This window comes from Pyxicephalus adspersus, chromosome 7 (assembly GCF_032062135.1).
Source record: "Pyxicephalus adspersus chromosome 7, UCB_Pads_2.0, whole genome shotgun sequence".
In the NCBI taxonomy this organism is placed as follows: domain Eukaryota; kingdom Metazoa; phylum Chordata; class Amphibia; order Anura; family Pyxicephalidae; genus Pyxicephalus; species Pyxicephalus adspersus.
In genome coordinates this window covers 30524064-30546121 of record NC_092864.1, presented here as the reverse complement: position 1 = coordinate 30546121, position 22058 = coordinate 30524064, and the positions used below count along the sequence as shown (strand labels likewise).

Genomic DNA, 22058 nt, shown 5'->3' with positions numbered 1-22058 from the left:
TGGGGACATCCTTCTGGTGACCCCTCTAGTGATGGTGACCCCACAATTCTATCTATATAGGGCAATCAGGACCTCCTTCCTCCTGCTGACCTCTCAAGTATTGCACCCTGCATTTTTATCAATATAGGTGAATCAAGACCTCCTTCTGATGACCCCACAAGTCTATCTATATTGGGGCCTCTGGACCTCCTTCTTTCTGCTGATGACCTCTCAAGTATTGCACCCACATTTTTATCAATATAGGTGAATCAAGACCTCCTTCTGATGACCCCACAAGTCTATCTATATTGGGGCCTCTGGACCTCCTTCCTCCTGCTGATGACCTCTCAAGTATTGCACCCCACATTTTTATCAATATAGGGGAATCAAGACCTTCTTCTGGTGACCCCTCTAGTGATGGTGAACCCACAATTCTATCTCTATAGGGCAATCAGGAACCCACAATTGTGAACCCACAATTCAATATAGGGAAATCAGGACCTCCTTCTAGACACCCCTCTAGTGATAATGACCGAACAATTCTATCTATATAGTGGAATCAGGACCTCCTTCCTTCTTCTGGTGACCCCCCCAGTTCTTGTGATCCCACAATTCTATCTATATAGGGGAATCAGGACCTCCTTCCTCCTGCTGGTGACCCCTCTAGTGATGGTGACCCCACAATTCTATCTATATAGGGGAATCAGGACCTCCTTCCTCCTGCTGGTGACCCATCTAGTGATGCTTCTTGCAATTATATTAACTTTTCCTTCTGTTTGGTCACATTTTTTGCTCATTACCAACTCTGTACCCCCAATATTATTTCATGTTATAAACTTACCAATTTTACCCAGCATCCCATCAGTTATATCACACTGCTTCTCTTTTCTCTTCTGTACCCAGGTTGTCGTCCATTTCTGAAGATCTACCAAGCTATGCAGCCTGTTTATACGTCTGGAATATAGTAAGTTTTTTTTTTCTTGGAGGTAACGAGTAGTTAGGTAGCAAGTGTATTTCTCATTAAAGCAGAATTTTAATGAGAAGTCCAGACTTGCAAGCCCATTAACATTATTAATAATATTATTATGATTATTATAAAAATATGATTAATAATAATAATAATAATAATAATAATAATAACAATAATAATAAACTGTATTTTTCATTAAAGCAGAATTTCAGTCCAGACTTGCAAGGCCCTTTGACATGGATTTATATTTGAGCAGGAATAGTAGCGAAAAGCTTTGCACCTGCAAAGCTTTGCTTAGTGTGACATTTGTGTACAAACCACAAAATCTATTTAACAAGAACTGAATAATTTAACCAAACCGTTTACATCTATGTAGCTGAACACTTTTGCAGCCATGCTTTATGATGATCCTATCAGAAACATTCTTACTTGCCTTGTTGCCACTGGAGGGCGGTATATAAACACCCTTATAACCATATAGTTAGTACAAGTATTGTAATATATGGAACCTTGTGCACTGCATACAATGTAACAGCTTTATTAGGTGTTGCATTAAAATGAAAATCATGATTTAAGTGTGTCCTATTACCTCTTCCTGTGTATTTTCTCCATTCCCAAACTGAATAACCCCACTTCCCATTTGCTTATTTATTTTTCAGCCGTATATTTTTAGTATCAGAACATTATTTTGTATGGTATTGTTTAACCCTCTTGCTGGTTCCCACATTTTTGGTTTGTTTACAGCATTTTAAAATTCTTTCCCATGCCCCCCCCTCCCCCTTCACTTCCTGCTGCTTTCCGTTCTCTCCTCGTCCCCTTGGACCTCTAGCTAAGGAGGCGTCCATAGTAACTACATCTGGCATCCCATCGGCCATCTTGTCTCTTGCAAAGAAATTTTCCACGAGCAGTAAATGGGTCTTCTGTGTTCCTGCAGACCCTAGAATATTGTGGGCAGAAAATTCTGTTGACAATATTTTTTTTTTGATTTTCGATGGAAAAGAGAATAAAACCCCTTTATTATGTTGTCTATGATCTATTGAGAAGACTACTTTTTATATCATCTCCTGAAGCTTTTTCTTTAAAGTGAAAGGAATTCACCCCAAGCCTGCTCACTCAGAACTGATTGCAGCAAAGATTAGAACTCGGGTACATAGCAGGAAGTGGTTGGTGGTTATTAGCCTATGTGAACCCTGTGTACATTAGCAACAGGCTGAACTGGGCAGGCAGAAATCCATCATTCAGAGAGCAGTTAGCCAGGTAATTTACAGTTGTCACTCTGTCAGCTGCTTTGATGTTAGAAGTGTCAAACCTGGACCTCAGGAGCAACCTCACCAGAGCTTTTTTGCTTCTCAGGATGGTGATATGTAATTAATGGCAACTGAAATTTGACACTTATCATTTTGCATTTAAAATCTGACAGAGTTCAAAACTTTGCAATAAAACTAATAGAATGTCCGTGTGTAGGATCTAATATTATATATATACAGAATGGGCCTGATTTAGTAAAGCTCTCCAAGACTGGAGAAGACAGACTATCAGGGGTGAACCTGGGTGATCCATCAAATCTGGAAACAACATTTGCTATTAGTTAATCTTGAACCAAATCCATTCCAGGTTTGTTGGATAACTCAAAATGTAACAATGTTATCACTCACCATTTACACCAAACCCTGCTGTACATGCTTTGATCATCTGCATTAAAGTGATTCTTTCATTGCATAATATAGATCCATTACCAGATCCGTATCCATAGCTCTCCATAGTGCAGCTCTCCCCATATTTCCATTACATGTTCAATAAAACATGCTGTAAATTAGTATTTAGCATTTTGCAAAGTAGTTTATGAATTGGCCACAGAGAGATTACATTAAATTAGGTTACATTGTAATAACATTTTTTCTTTCCTCTTCAGCAATGTGCAAGGAGACAGCCAGACCAGTATCTGCATCACCATTGAACCGGGGCTGCTGCTAAAGGGCGACATCCTGGTAAGATAATATTCTGTCTCTTTATGCTGTAAAGTCTTTGCATTTTGATATATTCTGATATTTGTCAAGTTTCTTATATATCACTGCAATAAGAGGCTTTATACTAAGAACACAGAGGGTCATAGGAAGAGGAAGCATATCTAGTAGATAAGAAAACTTTGCCAATGTTCAGTCAGTAGTGGTTTGGCTGATATAATTTTGTTTAAATTTTTTTAATTTGCAAAACACAGAAATTTGCCTCAACACATTTTTGAATAAAATGCCTCATTGACTTTATAGAGACATCTAAACGCATAATTTTCGTACATTAGAGTGCTTCAGATTTGCCTACCCTTACTCAACCTTTAATTGTGTACCTTATTTTTCTTCTACAGCTTAAGTGTTATCACAAGAAGTTCCGCAGCCCAACACGAGACGTCATATTCCGTGTGCAGTTTCACACGTGTGCCATCCATGATCTTGGAATCGTGTTCGGGAAAGAAGATTTAGATGAAGCCTTTAAAGGTAGAGACTATATAAATTAATGTGTCCTAATGTTTGACCTTAAAACTTCCAAAACCCCAATTGGTGTACACAATGGTTACATGAACCCTGATCCTTACGCCTTTGGACCCAGACAGGCATAGAAAGAAAATTGCAGTGCTTGATCAGCTGATTTTGTCTTGGTCTTGGTAGAATTTTATTTTTGCTACCACACTACACATGTTAGTTTTTTGTGCCAAATCTGGCAAATGAAAGGGTTGTGGAGATTTTTGCACCCTGCAGTAAGGCAGCTGCACCAAATTTAGTCTGAACTGTATAGGCTTATGTTTGTTTGCATGCCAGAGCAAAAAGCAAAAGCCACTCAACCAAGTATACCATCTCTTTTATCATTGAACATTCCTGTGCCAGGGAATTGAATGCATGCATCTTCTAATTCTCGTTTTTGACAATCAAAGTGGTAACATGGAATGCATGGCTCCTCTGCCCCTTTGGTCCCTTTGGCCTAACTTGAATGAATGCCACCAAATGTCCCTCTCTGTCTCTCTAGTAGCACCACACAATGAGAAGTCTGCTATGTTATATTAGGTGCTGACATGAAGAAAGGCTGCCATTCTTTACTTGAGTCGTTTAGCACCTGTTTCTGTGACACGGATAGGGTTTAACATGATGATGTCAGCCTGCAACCTTTGACCTGCAACCAATATTAGCTCAAGTTGCATCCAGCAACAATTATTTTTTCTCCTGCAAGACCTCACGTGAAATGTCTGTTCCTTTTAAGTTTAATGCTTCATTCATATCGGACCGCAGAATTGCTCCCCTACTACCGGTCTTATTGCTGAGTTTACTGGTAGCTACCGGAGCTGATGCAGAAAAATCAATAATGTTGCAGACAGTTGTGTGGTGGATGGAGGCAGCTGTGCAGGAGCTCTGGAATAGTTATAATCTGTATATAGTTTAGTGGTAGAACTTATACAATACACAATTACTCTAACACATAAATATATATATATATATATATTCTGCAAATTAACAGTTTTGTTCTATAATAAAAGTAATAATAATCCTACTTAATACAGAGGCAAAAAGTATCTGAACAGAGGAACAATAAAACACCAGAATAAATCTGCCAGCATCTTTTGGGGTTTGAGAAGGGATGCATCTACATACAAATAGTGTCCCTGTTGGAATGTAAATTTAGGACACCAGGGCATTAAGGCAGAAATGCTGCTTAGTCATCTTGTTATTCTATCCTTGGGCACCATGTATGGTATGGTATGGTATCGTATGGTATGACTTCTGGGGGACCAGACTTTGGCCATTAGCTGTAATTAATACCCTTTTGGCAGTGTACAGTGGGACACAATGCCCTAGTGGGAATAAGAGGGCAAATTATCTGTCATTAGGGCCAGTAAGAGGAATAGTGCACATCTTTTGCAGTATGTCAAAGGCATAATGCCCAAACATTGAGGTTAATGAGAAAACTAACTCCCCTTTGTTGGTGCCAGTTGGAGGAATTTTGCTCCAATGTTGGTGTCAGGGGAAGGAATAGTGTCCCATTCTTGGGACTGTATGAGGATTGGTGTCAATAGGAAGAATGGTGTTGCATTCTTGGTGCTGGAAGGAAGGATAATGCCTTTTTATTGGTTTACCTAAAAACTGACAAAAATACCACCTCATCAATAAAAAAAATATTTTTTACTCTTTAAATGGTTTGTATGTTTTTTTTTCATTTTTAAAAATAAAAGTTTGTTATTCAGTATCATAACATTAGTTTCTATGTATAACCAGATGATAACCAGAGATATGTTTTTTTTCTCAGATGAGAGGTTCCCAGAATATGGAAAAGTGGAATTCATTTTCTCATATGGTCCTGAGAAGATACAAGGTAACCATAATTTTCTTAGGAACAAAGATAATAATTCACCAGTATTAAGAAGCACATAGAGAGTTCCCAGCTTCTCAACAGGTGCAATGAAAACTTCTTAGGGTCAAGGTGTTCTGTATTTTTAATCAGGGGAGGTTGATATTGGCAGGGATGGATTTGTATTTTTTTCTCCCCTAGGCCAACTCGCTTGTGCTCGAGCAGTGAATAAAGGAAGGCGGCCATGAAGATAGTGGGGGGTGATTGGTGGGCAGAATAGCCTAATGCTAAGCATGTTTTGTAAGGATAACATTACAGCCATATTAGAAGTACAAATGCCACCCCTATTGGCCATGGCACCCTAGGCCACGGCACGGCCTAAGTGGCCCTATAAGATATCACAGTATAGCATGTGAGCAGTGTTTATAGGATTGGAAGTGTGCTACAGAATCCACAGGTTAAAAAATTACACACGGAGCCTGCTCTTTGTGTGGAACCCTCTATATAATGAATATGAGATCCTTTGTATATTTTGAACCCTTTCTCTATCTGAAGCATTCTCTATATATGTTGGATATGTAGGCTCCTCTAGAACCCTTATACATTAAAAGCCTTCCATATATATGAGCCTCTTTATGTATGGGGTTCCCTGTTATACAAGACTCTGTGTATATGTGAGGCCCTTTATGTATGAGGTGCCCTGTATTTATGTGAAGTCCTGTATATATAGTATATAAGACTCTGTGTACATGTGGGTGCCCTGTAGCTGCCCAGTATTTGGTGAGTTTTTGAGTAGCTGCAAAGGTTCTGCTTGTTTTTCATTTGTGACATCTGGAAAGGGAAAGAAATCTATTAGCCGCATAACCTGCGCCTTCCCTACACTCCGTACATTCTTTTCCAGTCAAGCAGAAAACATAAACAAAGGAAGGTTTTGAACTTGATTTAGTACAATCTGTTATGTTACATTTACTAGACCACACAGGCTATCACACCTCAGATGGAACATCTTGTGGACTGGGGATTGGCCCAGTCTGAACTGGGATAGGACAGTGTTTCTATAGCAATAAAGTAAAAACACATGCTGTATTGTTTTCTAGTATCACTACAGTCTGCCAGTGAATGGGCAAGCCTCACATTGCTACACAAAATGCTAGACACAAACACAGATTATCTTTATAACTGTTTATAGACAGTTTGCTTTAATAATCTTTCTGTCACAGGAATGGAACACTTGGAAAATGGTCCCAGCGTATCAGTTGATTACAACACCTCGGATCCGCTGATCCGTTGGGATTCTTATGATAACTTTAATGCACATCGAGAAGACAGTCTTGAAGGTAAGTGGTCATCCTAGATATGTATTTGCTATGTATGTCAATTGAGACAAGATGAAAGCAAGGTTTATATACAAAAGGTGTGTGGACATCCCCCGACATGATGGCCAATGAAGGATCCTTTTGATGCTACATCATACAAAAATATTTTGGACAGTTCTGTGCTTTCGACATTGTGGTCACAATTTGGTGAAGGCCCTTTTCTGTACCCCATGACTGTGCCACAAAAGCCAGCACCTTAAAAACATGGTGAGACCATTCTGGTTCGGGAGGATATAAAGTGTCCTGCACAGATCTCCGACCTCAAGCCTACTGAACAGCTATAGGATGAATTGAAACACCAATTATGAGTCAGATCTTCTCATCCATCCTCAGTACTTGACCACACAAATAAGCTTTTATTTGCCCATATGGGCAGAAACCTCCAAAATCTTGTGGAAAACCTTTCCACAAGAGAAAAGGATCCTATAACCGCAATGTGGAGCCAACTCCATTATATTAGTCAAGGCTTCAGAATGGCATGTCCAACATGAAAGTGATCAGTTGTCCACTAACATTTGGATCTAAAATGTATCTGTAGACAAAGGACTACATATCTTAACAATGATTTACTAAATAACCCATAACGACAATATAAAAACCATCTGGAATAGTTTATGTTTATTTTATACTGGCTTATTAACAGTGTTTATGCTTGTTTTGCATGGATGCTGCCGTGACAAAGACTCATAGGCAAAGTATTCTCTGTGCTCCTTTAGGCATGATTATTAGCAGGTGTATTTTACCCATAGTTCACTACCCAGTGAAAAGCTCAGTTCACTGAGTTGTAGGGAACTGAAAAAGGAGTAAATGAATGCTTAGCCTTTAAAGGAATTCTGTAAACAGGCAATGTGTAAACAGGTCACTTTGGAGATCACTCTGACCTCCTTTAGTGTTTTAATGGACTTTTATAGGAAGAAAACCAGTTCTGATACAATCGCAATCCACAATTCTGTCCTATGTACGGAACAATGTCTTACAGTTCCAGCCAGTAAGGAAGCAAGTTTTTCCCAGCTCTCCATGGTGATACATCTTGCCAGTCCATATTCACACATTCCGTATTCCCTTTCTGTTATAACTTTATGCTATAAATAAGTGCTTCTGGATTCATTGTTGACCACTGAGAAAAAAGTGAATGCTGTGCATGTCCCACCATTATATCTAAAAGAAGGAAGGTGGAGCTATGCTATTTAGAACTTTGTGCCCAAGTAGCCATGCGATAGTTAATGATGAATAGAAAAATTTTTTTTTGTTTAATTAACATGAAACGTTTATGTAAATTGCACTGACTTGAAACCAAATTTACTAATTTCAAAATTTGATTGGCTCAGTTTTAAGTAGGTGCAGTTTGCATATGCTTTGCATGAAAGTCAATTTTCTTTCCAGGGTGTGCTAACCAATCAATACAAGGTATGGAAATCATAACTTATTTAAATATCTTCTGATAGAATACCAGTGACCATATTGTGGATTTGGGAATTAGGACGGTCAGGGGTGGATACTGTCAACAGCCACGGCTGCTGGACAGCCAGTTCAGAGCATAGAGCAGGGTGTGGAGTCAAAACACAAAACTTGTTCCAGTTACATGAATATTGCTGACTTGCTCCGTCCATCGGTACATCACAACACCAGAACTCTGGCTGTAGTCAGGTCATCCCTGAGCCTCTTTTGGGCGGAGGTCAGAGTGTTTCAGAAAAGGGTGGAGACGAGGCTTGCATTCCATAGAAGTCACTTTGAAGACGTCTGGTTCACACTCTCTATTCACTGTACTGTGGCTGGTTTGATTTTACTTTGAGGGTCATCCAATAGGATGGGTGGAGGGAAAAAAGAGCCCTTTTTTGTCTAGTTATATAATTTTAAAAAACAACAAAGTCTGAAAAAAAATCCTGTTGACACTTGCAGTGAAGTTGTAATTATACACTTATCTGCTGGGTTTTAAGGAAGGGAAATTTAGCAGGAAGAACAAGATTACAAGGCAAAAATGGGCAAAATTAGGTGGGGCCCTAAATGCACAGAATTCCAACCCCCTGTATTCTGAGTCTTTCTATAAGTTGGTGCCTACTGGTACTAGACCTGTACATTAAGCAGAAATAAGGCTAAAGAAGTGTCACCTTTGGATTGGGAAATTTCGGGGGTGACTTGACCTGTTGTCATGCCATCATGGGATTGAGTAGGCTAATATCCCATTTTGCAATAGGACTGTCCACCCGAAACTCATTTTTGTGCAGACTTAAGGTACTTGGCCACCTGTGAATTATATTTCCCTATTGGTCAGATTTCTGCACCAATTTCCTTTATATCTGCTGTTATTAGGGGTTTATCCTTTTTCAGTCAATCTAAAAATATGGAAAAAAGTGAGAACGTCTCAAACCAGCTGGGAACAACTAAAGCTGAACCAGGAGACCAAGGAGATACAGAAAAGCCTACAGGTAACCACACTAGACATGCGCCACACATGCCCCAAAGTTTTGCATTTAGGTAGACAGACCCTTTAAAAGGGAGATGCCCTTTCTGGCTGGCAACACCCAAACAAAAATAAATCGGAAGCTCAGTAGTAGTCTGTAAAGTTACCCGACTCACTCTGCCCTGGTTATTCCTGCCGGTCACGGATATAAAGAGGAAAGGTTTTATCCTCCAGGGACTGGCAGGCGTCAGGAAGGTGTCACCAACTATGATATATTGGTATCAGCAGGGAGCACTGTGTGGCACGCTGGAGGGGGGGGGACTGAGGAGGAGGAAGTTGGCACCTGCAAGTGATAAACTTTGTATATGAACATTTTGTTGCTGTTCTCTGTTTGTTTATGGTGCTCAGTGCAGTTTGTTCTGCTGTGGGAAATTCTTTGCTGCTCATTGGCTAAAAATCACATCCTGAGCAGACGATTGTATTCCTAGCAAATGCTGTACTACACCGTTGGTAGGGACAGAATTGACAGTCTCAGCCCTCACACCATGATGTACAGGAAATGAGTACCCCATACAGTTGACATTCAAAAATCCGTCAACCTCCGGACCTCCGGATCCGTTACCTCCAAACACAGGCCAGCCTTCCTCTTGCAGCACTCGTGGACATCTGGCACAGTTCCAGGGAGCAGGCAGCAGGGACGTCTCAGCGTGTATTTAGTGTAGCAAGCAAGACCCAACAGCTGTCACAGCGCCATCAAAACATCAGTGGCCGAACAGTGTACTACAGTCCCTGTATTGAAAACATGATACGAAATTCATGCCGGAAAACTGAAGGAACCGGATTATCTGTGGCCAAATTTCCCATTGTCAACTGTGTATAACAACCGGAGGACAGTAAAAGTGGATTCACCATCACAGGCACTCCTAGTGGGAAATGCAGGCAGACATGTTCCAATATTGTCCTTGTCAGGAATCTGAAGCAAAGCTGATGAGCCAACACTGCATGCAGAGTGGTTGGCAGAGGATGCAAGAAATCGGCAGCACTGAGATGCAAACATATATGACAATTCTCTCTGGTATATGTTGATTCCTGCTATTTTTCCTGTTGGAAGTGCCCCGGGGCACCTTGGAGCATGCTCCATTTGTAATCCTGTCATTTCCTTATTGCTGCACCTTCTCTCCTCCCTTTGTAGTTTGGCTTGCTCTCTCGCCAAGTCACAGCTCGCTCCAGCAGGTTGTGTGTAAACAACCCTGACCTGTCGTGTCCTGTCCAGCCAGAACTTGTGATCTGTTTACTGCTTTGTTGAGAGTGAGAGTCTATAAATATTCCTCACTTCTGATTGGTGGATTACTGCGTTACTAATCAGCATCCAAATAACTCTCCTGGGTCGGCACCAATGCTCAGCTTGCAGCGTGTGATTTTCACTGTCTGTGGGATGTTGTATAGTTACTTGTTTATTATGTGACTGGGTACTACAAGTCCCAGCATCTCCTGTATATATTCTATATTATGTCTTTGTGAACTAAAAGTCTTATTATTTCCTGTGTGCAATAGTTATATCATGTGACCAGGAACTACAAGTCCCAAAAATCACTTGGTTTTAAACTGGGGTACAATAAAATAAATGTACTATAAAGTAAGGGGTACACTACCAAGTAGGGTCTCTGTTTACTGTGCATTGCATGAACACTGCCCCACGATGGTCTGAATATTGAATAATATGTGAGTGGGGGACTACAGGTTCTAGCGGTATTTTTTTCTGTCTTTAGAGGTAGTCATTCTCTACTGGGTGGTTGAGCAGCCCCTAAGGGGCCCATTCTAGATTTATTTGTACTATAGATGTGAATAGGGACAAGTTAGTGAAGCCACTTTAGAAGCCTCGCAGGGATGATTTAGCCTGGGAATGTGAGCAGGTGAATAATACTTTCCATGCGTTGGCAGCTGAGCTGCTCCTGGGCATCATAGGAAAGCCACAAAAATACGGCCCAGATTGGCCAGGACAAGGGGAGGATCTGCCTCCGGGGGAACTACCCAGTCCCAGCTGTGGAAAAAGAACCGGGGCCAAAATCCAGAGAAAATCTCCAGTATTATCCAAAGAGACGGAATTAACCCATTCACTGCTGGCAGGCAAACTGCGTCCTCTACTCATGACAATGCCAAATGCTTTGTTTAATGACAATCTCAGTAACTACGAGCAGCCAATCAGATTTCATATTGTACTCATCTGACTTCAGCAAAGTGAATTAACATTAAATGTTACTGGTTATCATATTTGCTTTTAGTTCTGCAACCTACCTGGATCAGGAGATATAGGAAAGATACTATCAAATCTAATCCGTGTCTGTGATAATTTTTTTGGCTCTGTGCTGCCTTTTGACAACTGTATTTGGCTGAATGAAAAGATAGATGTAGTGGGAGATGAACAGCAATTTTACATGAAGTTTGGACGTGCGGGTAGTTTAGAGGTACTCTAATAGTAAGTGGGAAGTTTGGAGGTCCTCTAATACTGGACGGCTAATTTGGAGGTCCTCTAATGCCAGATGGGTAGCTTGGGTGTACTCTAATACGGAACAAAAAGGTTGGAGGTACTCTAATGCTGACTGGGTAGTTTAGAGGTACACTAATGCCTTATCCACACATTCAATTACTGCCACTCTAAATGATAATTCACAATCGGTTTGGGTGACCATTAAGATGACAGCTCCCTGCCAACCAATCTGTTCTGTTTAATGGTGAGAGGAGGGCAGAGCAGGGTTAGTTTTAGGGTATGGCAAGCTGGCCCCTTCTTTCCCCAGGACCCCAACTGAGCGAATAGCCGGTGATGCATTTGGCCCTTCACATTCACATTTGCTACAGACCTATTTTGCTCAAAACTGTCCCTGGGAGGGACAGGAGGGAGTGATGTGCCCCCTGCAAGGGGATTGTTCCCCTTCAGATATCTAATTTGCTTTGGATCAGCGAACACATCTAGTTCTGATAATTCTGATTGTCGTTGTGATTTGTCCTCCTTTTGATGTTCACATGACCCCATGTGCTGGCAGTGTGGTATTAGAGCATCTGTTTGCTTAGACAACCAAATTAGTGCCACTGAAGATCTAAAATCACAATAGTAGACCTGTAAAGATGAAACCAGGCAATTATTAAATGCACAGTGAATACCTCAATTCCTCTAGGCTGAAGCCTTTGCAGTCCCCTATGTGACAAAGCTTAGATTAGCACAAGGAGAAGCAGCACACCCCAAAACATATGTACACATAGTACATGTGCAATGCATGCTGTCAATGGTATCTTTAATAGCCTGAAAGGAAACAAATTCATTATTAGGGGTAAATAGCACATATATTATTTCATGTATTTTGTAGGCGCTTCATGTTAATAATGTTCCATCACCTCTTGATTTATAACTCCCCGTGGAATGTCTGCTCATGGAACATTCCACGTCCAGGCAGAAGTAGGCTGTTTTCTGTCATCCTGTCACCATTGACCAATCAGCGTCTTTCGCTTTTGTTCTTTATAAGGCCCTGCTGTAGAGCAACTCCCCGATTGGCCAGCGCCTCTTGAGAGATTTCAGATGCCACAGGGGCCGCTTGACACATTGTTATTATTTGACCATTCCGAACGTGTTGTGTGTCACTTTCATAACTTACTAATGGAAACACTAAACCAGGCCAAGGGGGCTTTTAGGTGAAATATGGGACTTCTCCGCTCAGCATCTAATTCATATAAGCAGCTCCAACATTTCCAACTGCATGTAGCGGAATTGTTCTTGACATTCTGGGATTTATCTTCTGATGTGTTTAATACCCTACTCATCAAAAACATACATATGAGGTTTTCTATAATAAATGCTTCAACCGATGTAAGTTACTGTATATTATTTAAATACAAGATGTATTTTCGGTAATAATAGAAGAGTTTCATGTCTTATTAGAAATGTTTGGCATCTTTAACATTTTCTTGCGGAGCTATATTTTTAATATTGTATAAAATTCTTGTTCTTGGCTTTCTTGTGTTGTCCATGCATTTGGAACTAAAGTTCCACTTTTATTATTTTGGCATCAGGCAGGGAATGTCCCTTCTGCAATAAATTTTCTCACCTGCCTGATCGCTGTCCCATGTGCAGCTCAGGATACCTGGCACACCCTGGCTTTCCCTGCAGGTGCCAATCAAGATGCACAAAGATTGGAATGAAGAGATGATGCCACTTGCGACGGAACAAAGACAGGTGAGTATGCTCTGGGTTTAGTTCTGCTTTAAGAAGGTATCGTGCTGGAAATATCTTTTCATCCTCCTTCACCACAGTCCACCATTGCTTTGTTTGACTCTTTGTGCTGCTTCTCACGTTCAGTTGTTTTGCATTGCTCATGTGCTAACAAACATGCTCAAAAGAGAAGGGGGCAGATAACTGCATCAGAAAAAATCAGATCCTCTGCCCGGCTAGCAGCACCAACTTTGCCCCATTTTGGAAATTTGCGTATCTGGAAATCTGGTGACAGATCCTTTCTATCCATCACTACTGCTTGCATATTTTCCAATCCTTCTTTCACTCCTGTCATCTTCCTTCTCTGGCCACGAGCAGCCAATGACCATACAACTTCCAAGCATGACCAATGGAGCTTTATTATACCATCACTGGGCTCCATTTTCAGCATCTTGCAGACAGAGAAACGTACATTGCACTACACTACACTACACCTTATCCAAAGGCAGTGTAAAAAAAAAAATTAAGTACCGTACATAGTTTTGTATTTACTGATCCTTTAAGATCCACAACAACATACCATACTTGCACCAACACCTGGGTGACCATTTGGATCTTTAATCTTTTACCTGATGTCTATTTGTAATATGAGAGCATCCCATTTGCTGGCAAGAACAAGCTTGCTGTGCTGTGCCTTTATGTACTTTGCCTCTTTCTTCTTTGTCCCATCAGACAGATTTCAGCAGTGATGTGTGTCAGACCTGGAAAGTTAAATTTACACTGAATGTGGAATTTGGCAACTCTTCATCTTCTGCTGAGAACAGCAGCAGGAAAGGACTTGGTGTAGATTATATACAGTAATTATTATAGTTCCACGTGGACTCCTATTGAGACTCCGGTCAGCGGCGCCCTGCGGTGATCCTGCCTAAATCTGTCCTGATATTTCTGAACATTAGATCGCTGTCCCAAGTCTAGGATTTAGAAAGCGTGGAGCAGGGATGCTCTGTTCTGGCTGGGTTTACCTGAATTCTTGAACCAAGGTAGTTAGGTAGTTGACTGAGGGATTTCTTAGATTTGTGCAGGAAAATGTAGATCTCTCTGTTTTGCAAAAGGACAGGGCTGATTTCCTATAAAATGCTAACTATAGCAACGCTAAGTATGTTGTTTTATAAACGTTTCCATAGCTGCATAGCAGACTTTTTAAATTACTCATGCCATTAAGTATAATAGTGTGTAGGAAGGAAGCAACTCCTGCTGTACGTGCTCCTGAGTGTAGTAGTTTGCACAGATAAAGCTGCCAAAACTAGAAAAAGGTTTTTGGATTGACAATTTCAATATTTGACTTTTTCAGTTTTGTATTTCTTGTTGACCTTTGCCAGTATATAAAAATGTATGAGGAAATTACAGCTTAACTCTGACTCAGCTTTTGGTTTCAAATTCTGCAAAGCTCAATCATTATTATTTTGTGGCATTTTTCTAATTTCCCTTATTGTAATGTATCCCACGTTCTATAGAGAAGTCCTAGAATACCTCAATTGACCAGCCTGATATTTGCATAATTAATTCAGCTCATTACCCATCATCCCCGGTGTTTGTATACGTAACTTGTCCCGGCTTTGTGCGCTGGAATCCAGGGCAGAGAAACGCTATCCTCTGGAACAATCTCCGTGTCATTCTTGTCACATGGCACTGGATGGGTACATGACTCCAATGGGAAAAACAGCCCACAAAAGGCTCACTGTAACAGTCCTAACCCAACAGACTACTAAATGCTAAAATATCTACACAAATGGGAGAAGAAAGCCAATCGATAGTCTGAGAAGACGGAATGACATTCCAGAAAAAAATCAGCATTCTTTATTAGAACTTTTAAGGGTCCGTCTTCTTAAATTTGTTATTTCATTGTATTATGGATTTCAACCCAATCATTATAATTGTATGTATTCTCTAACATGTTAATGCAATTTTGGAATTGTAAATAATTTAAAATCTGCATTTTTTATTATTTAAATTTTTTTTTTTTTTTTGACATCTCCTGGCATTTCATATTATAGAGAATGTAACAGGAAAAGCTAGGATGCACAAAGGTGAAATGGAAAAGAGCAAGAAATTATGGAATGAAGATTTCACTATTGAAGCATCCAGGGGCTGCTTTAGCCTACTGGGACCTGGTCTTGGATCAGCACCACAGCCCACAGCACTAGGTTGGAGTTTTGGCTTTAACACCACCCTGACTCTCTCTGAAGGCTGGGTGTCCCCACCACTGTCCACTCTCCCTGCGCACTTGTATTTATGCCTCTCCATGGGGCCTATCGAGTGTCATACACTTTTCTGGAAATAAACTGTGGCGTCAGTGTCCATTCTAAACAGGAGATAGAAGAGTATTTTGGGATATTTAGAAGCAGATACTGTAACCTCAGCTCCTGTAACTCCAATGAAACATCTAAATTAAACAGGTCTGTAACATAGCTGGTCCCGTACTCAGACCATCTACTAAGCAGTGCCTTTTTAGGGTCTGAATTTCTTTCCCTAGGTTACCTTCTAGACAGAGCAGATAATATTTGGAAAAGCCCATCTCTGGGCAAAAAGTACCCCTCCCCCTTCAAACCTTTTTTTTCTTTTTTTCCTTTTTTCCGTTTTTTCATCCATGTTCATCCGGGTCACTTTACAGCCTTATTTCTTGGTATGGGGGACAGTGCTAAGAGGCCCAACTAGCTGGTCCCATACTCACTCTGCTTTGCTACATTTTACTCTGGATCTTGAGAATACCTGTCACCACTATTGTTGGGATTTTGGGCTGTGTTCTTGAGCTGCTATGTCTACACATCTATTCTGTCCATTAAGAGGGCACCCACAATCTTTGAGTTAGGTTTCTGAGTCTGTAAACCTGCTGTGTCCATTATGAGAAGTTTCCACTGTTTTCTGGTGAGCACTTGGGTCTGTAAATCTGCTGTGCCCATTACAAGGGGTTCTCATCCCTGCACTGAGTTCCTGGATTTACACACCCGCTGCACCTATTATGAGGGGGTTTAAGCCATCCCTGCTGGATTTTGTAGGTAACACAGAAGACATGGAGCCATGGTGAGAATCTCCCTGTGCTGAGAAGTCAAGGGGTGACTCAGTCCAAGAAAAATCGCCCACACTTAAAATATAATTTTTGTGGTGTCTGTGTATAGAAGTCTGACTGTGTCATTTTACTGTTCTTATATGATTCATGGAGCAGCTATCCTACATATGTTTTATGAATCATATACCTAGAATAACTTAGTTTAGCTATGCTGTATTGTTTTACAAGCGAACCTGTAATCAGATGGATGGGGCAAGAGGAACATCTGCAATGACAAGTAGAGCTCTAATTCATTAACATTGGAGATGAGAAAAATTAGCTGCCACAAATAGAAGTTCGGTTGCTTTCTATGGTACCTCCATGGGATTTGATATGATTTTTTAAAACCCTCTAAATATCAGAGTAAATCCTAAATGAAAAAAAAAGATACCTATGGACACACTTCACCTGAAAGTTAGAACTGGAGTTTGCAGTATTCCACAGCAGTAGTGAGAGGATCACAGACATTTGCATATTTCTGCATATACTGTGTTTTAGTTGTGTATTACACAGTTTTTCCAGAGTTCCACTTTACCAATAATCCTTCTTTCCAAAAATATAAAATGTGTTTTGCCAGTCCCGCCTGTACAACATGCCCACACAGGGTAATAACCAGAAATTAAATCGGTGATTAAGAACGCCTAATAATGGGGTTTGTCAGAGTTTGTAATCATTTTGAAGGTGCAGACCTTCCCCTTCAGCTATTTGGGACAATTCTGACAGGTATTACATACTCTAGTCATATGCCTCAGAGCTACTGTCTTACTTCATTCGGTTACGGTATGAAGGCCAAAGGGAATGTGAAATACTGTATATCTGCAGTGGCTGCAGATTTCAAAAGCCTAATGTGTAAGTCTGTCCAAAAGTGATGTTCCAGTTATATATTAAGTCTGGTGGGCTGAGTCACTTCCGGTATTCCATGGGGATTTTACACTTTAAGTTCTCTTTGCCATAATTCCTGGCTGTTGCTGTCTACCTTAGGGAGTTCCAGATGTTCCCGCATCTCCTTTTGTTTTATCCAAAACATAATTTAAAAAGCAGCTTATGATTCCAACTGGGAAGCACTGCACCTCCTTATATTGCCACGGGGGTTAGACTTATGACTGTGAAGTTACAAAACAATGCACCAAATGGACGTGTCTTCAATACATCTCTGCAATACATGCACTTTTCCCAAAGAAACTTAACTTCTGATTTGCCAGTACCCTTCATTAGTGGTAATCAATTTATATTATAAAAAACACACACATCCAAATGAAGTGGAAATAAAAACTGTAAAGTAGAATTGGGTTTCGAATCACAGCACACAGGTGCCACCCATTGCATTATCAAGCTGTATCAGGGTGCCATTCAGTCGCAACACATCACATCACTAATTAAGCAGTACCATGCAGTAAAACGTGCATTTTTCAACACATTAATGAACTCCTGATTTAAAAAAAAACTGTTAGGTAGGTAGGGAAGTGCTACTAACTATTCTGTAAACTCATTGCAAAATTTATTGGGGGGCTGGCGTCACACCTGTATGACACGACAATAGACCTGGTTTAATAACGCTCTCCAAGACTATCATGGGAGAATATGGATGAACCAGAAAACCTAGAATGGATCTGGTCCAGAACTTGTCTAAATAATTAACTTAGATTTTCCCATGATACGCTAATCAGGTCTATTGTCACATTATACAGGTGTAAAGCGAGCCCCTCCAAAACATTCTGCAATAATATTACAGAATAGTCAGTAGCACTCACATACCATTACCTTACCTCATGTATTCAGGATACGCAATACTTATAAAAACAAATAAAATCATTTTAATACTTTTTTTAATTCTTCAGGGTAAAACAACATACCCAAAAACCAAAGCTGCATGCTTCTAAACACAATGCACAATTTATAAGACATGCAATTTTATTTTATCCAATAGAAAAGTAAAACCCTAATGTTTCAGAAGTGTAGAGCAAGCTCCAGAGTAATGTAAATTGCAAAGCTTTTTTAATAATTTAATTGCGTTAATTAATGTTTGTGGTATATTTGCTTGGAGTACAGTCTCTACCAAAGCCTTACATATCAGTTCTGAGAAGACGAGATCTTTAAGAAAGCGAAAACAAAAAAGATAATAAAAAAAATTAAATAAAACCCGGGTGAGTCTGCATTTGGCAGAGCAGCTGATCAGAGATACAGCTGTCGGAAATGGTCCCAGTCATCTGGATGCATTCATCCTCCAGATGTTCCTGGGCTGTTTATATTTTCAGAGGGACACCGCACTAGGCACAGAAGCCACTTGATGTCAGAGAACACAACGTTTCAGACATGAGAATATTACTGGACCTTGGCAGGCGCACAGAATCTTCTATGTTTCCTTGTCATTTAAATGTTGTCTTCCTTCATTTTTACCAGAGCACCAGCTGCTTCTCCTCTCTTGTGGAAGAGTCTTACCATACGGCGTATTAGGCGAGCCATCAATTTATTTGAATTCCCTCATTGTTAAGCTCTAAATCTTTTGGCTTCTGATATTCCAGGTCTTGAAGACTTTTTCTTGGAGGTTTTTGTCTATGAAAATTATTGTTAAAAAAATCGAATAAATTTAGGTGAAGTTATTGTTTTCCATTATGTCTTTTCTTCGAATCTATTTAATATGATAATGCATCATGAAGGAAACTAATAGGTTGCCACCGCTGAACTTTTACTGCAAGGTGCTATTGGCTTCGAAATGAATGCAGTGATCCAGAAGATCTTACTTGGGTATTGAGCACTTTCATCTTCAGGCTAACGAGATTTTAACAAAGCGCTTTAAAGGCTCGTTTGTCACTTTGCCTACTCAGGTCAAAGAATCAGATTTCCTTGATAGAGCATGGTTAATAACGCAATGTGACAGAATAAGTAGAAGTTGTAAAAAGTCTGAATGGCCCAAACTACATCCATTTTATGGAGACACAACAGGCATGGGCAAACTACAACCCGTTGGGCTTTTTAATCCAGGCCCATCACTGGCAAAAAAACGGTGACTGACAGCACTTTTCCCACTGAAATTAAATGTAAGTTTTCTTTTACTTCGAGGTAATGGCTTTTAAACATAGTTAATATCAGTTCATACTAACACTCTCCATCCATCTGATACTGGCCCGGCCCATCTGTTAAATGTTAAAACTCATTGTGGCCCCTGAGACAAAATGTTTGCCCACCCCTGAGATATATCATACTTCCTCAGTGCAAATGTGCTTGGCCTTTACTCTAATATTAGTGGCCACGCTATCTTTAGTGAGTAGTTGACCCAAAATTTAGAATTTAAATCCGATGTAAAAGCTAACCAGGCAATATCTTTTGGCAATGGCAGACAACTTTTCTTTGACAGGTATCCTTGTGTTGAATTGGATAGACTAAACTAGCACTACATAAAGGATACAGGGGTCATTTGTGTTTCTTTTTGTGACCATCTCAAATTTCCAATTTAAGCTATTTTGCTAAGGTTCATCTTTAAGTGTTGGGTATTAATTAGACTTTGTGAAGGTCCCAACTTTGTTGGTATTGATCCCCCATGCAATAGAACCCTTGTTACCTGCTGGAACTGTTTAATTGCATCAACTAAATTGCAACTGGTAAGCATTGTACCTAGATTGTTTGTCCTTTTGTTTTAATGGCCCCCTGAACCACTTCTACTCAATTTTACCAGTCTTCTGCTATTTAAAGAGGTCCTCTAATCCTAGGGCTCTGTTGGTGAATAAATCCATTTACTACTAAGAGATTTAAATACTTAATGAGATCCTAATAAGATGTCCATCAATGATTGCTTCATGTTACAGTGCCAACAAGAAGTAAGATTTATCTGTAGCAAAGGGATTTATACCCCAGTGTAGCCCTACCCATAGTATGCACAATTACATTGCTTCTGTGTGTTTACTATGAGGCCGTTCAGTCACTGTCTGGTGGCAGTAATATGAGTCCCGGCACCTGTAATCCTCGTCACATTCGGTCTTCAGTAGTGACTTCTCGTTCTTTCCATGCATTTGTACTATTGACAGGATGATATTTGTTTACTGTAATTCACCCTCCACCTGCCAACCTTTGAATGGTTAACCCTGGAAAGAAAGATAAAAGCAGAAAAAGCACCACCTGGCTTTGTCTGAGGGTACTTGAGGGTTTAATGCGAGTTGAAGTTAGGGTCATAGCTATTAGTTAAGGTGCGTACACACTTCCAATTTTTATCGTTGCAATCGAACGACGAACGATCGATTGGGCAAAAAATCGTTCGTAAAAAAGTAACCAACGACGCCGACGAACGAGGAAAGTCGCTGGAAACGAACGACCGGACCGGCGGATCGGATTGGACGACGATCGTTGAACATCGTTCGTGTGTACGGTCGTTCGTTGATCGTCCATGTTCAGAGCATGCGTGATGAACGAACGTCCGTTCACTTTCCTGTCGTGCACATAGTTCCTCTATCGCTTAAACGATCGTATCTATTGTGTGTACAATATCTACGAACGATCGTGTCGTTACCTCTATGTGCAGGATCGGTGCTATACGATCGTTCGTGTATATCGTGCAGGAACGTTCGTCGTTCGTTTTCCGACGATAATAATTGGAAGTGTGTACGTAGCTTAAGACAGGAGTCTCCAGGAACTGCAAAAGTTATTATCATTAAACGGTGTTTATATAGCGCCAACATATTACACAGCACTGTACATTAAATAGGAGAGGAGCCTGTCTAGAAGAGCTTACAATCTAAAAGGTGGGGAAGCAACATACGATAGGAGGGGGATATGGATTGGTGGATAAGTAGTGGGGGTTTTAAGAGACAGAAGAGGATGGGTAGGTGAGTTTGAAAAAATGGCTTATATGGGTTCTTTTAAATGTACAGAAAGTAGGAGCAAGCTGAATAGGACAAGGAAGATCATTCCAGAGAGTCGGGGCAGCTCTAGAAAATGAGTAGTTAGGAAGTTATTAGTAGTCATTGGAGGAGTGAGCAGAGCGGCTAGGGGGGTATTTTTCTATCAGGTCAGAAAGGTAAGTGGGACAAGAACTGTGGAGGGTGAAATTGAAGCCAATGAAGAGAACTACAAAGAGAGGCAGCAAAAGAGTAGCTGTGGGAAGGCTGTGTATCAGGTAGGTAGGTGGGGAGGATAGAAAAGGCTGCAGCAATCAAAGTCTACAAAACTGATTGTGTGCTCTGTGGACAAACAAAACATTGGTTTTGGTTGCAGAATTTCAAAAATAGCTTCAGCTGGGGCCATTGGAGGTCCTTATGAATAGATCATATTATAAATCACTGTGTAATATCAGCATTATCTAAATTTGTAAATTTAATCATTATGATAACTTGTATTAACTGACAGCATTTGTTTACCTATATGTAATATACACTGGAGCAAATCCAGGACCTGCATAGTGACATCATTAGTTTTCAAGGAATGAAAAGTGCATCTAAATACCAGATTTGTTAGCTGCATTCCTTTTTGTTTTCCTCTTTATTTTCACCTGGCGATCCTTCCAGTAACATTCTCCCTGCCCTTGGGTGATCACCCTCACTTTCCATGCTGTATTTATTAAAGAGCAGCATGCAGCAGCAAGCATGGCTATTTAAGTTATTGGTGCAGGTCTATTTTTTATGCATTGAAGTGTGTTTAAACCCAAAACAAAAATGTAACATATTGCAGTTTACCAGTCATTAGATTTGACTGCATTATTACTA

General features: G+C 40.3%; 1 protein-coding gene across 7 annotated transcripts in view; it reads left to right on the top strand.

The window, feature by feature from the left end:
- The window catches only part of TNS1 (tensin 1), a 271239-nt gene that overhangs the window by 194444 nt on the left and 54737 nt on the right, over positions 1-22058 (top strand). For all 7 annotated transcript variants that reach the window (XM_072417966.1, XM_072417968.1, XM_072417970.1 and 4 more), the window contains 5 exons: positions 883-943; positions 2862-2937; positions 3312-3441; positions 5240-5305; positions 6502-6618. In XM_072417966.1, the coding sequence (XP_072274067.1) occupies positions 883-943; positions 2862-2937; positions 3312-3441; positions 5240-5305; positions 6502-6618 (450 nt within the window). The remainder of the gene's footprint in view (positions 1-882; positions 944-2861; positions 2938-3311; positions 3442-5239; positions 5306-6501; positions 6619-22058) is intronic.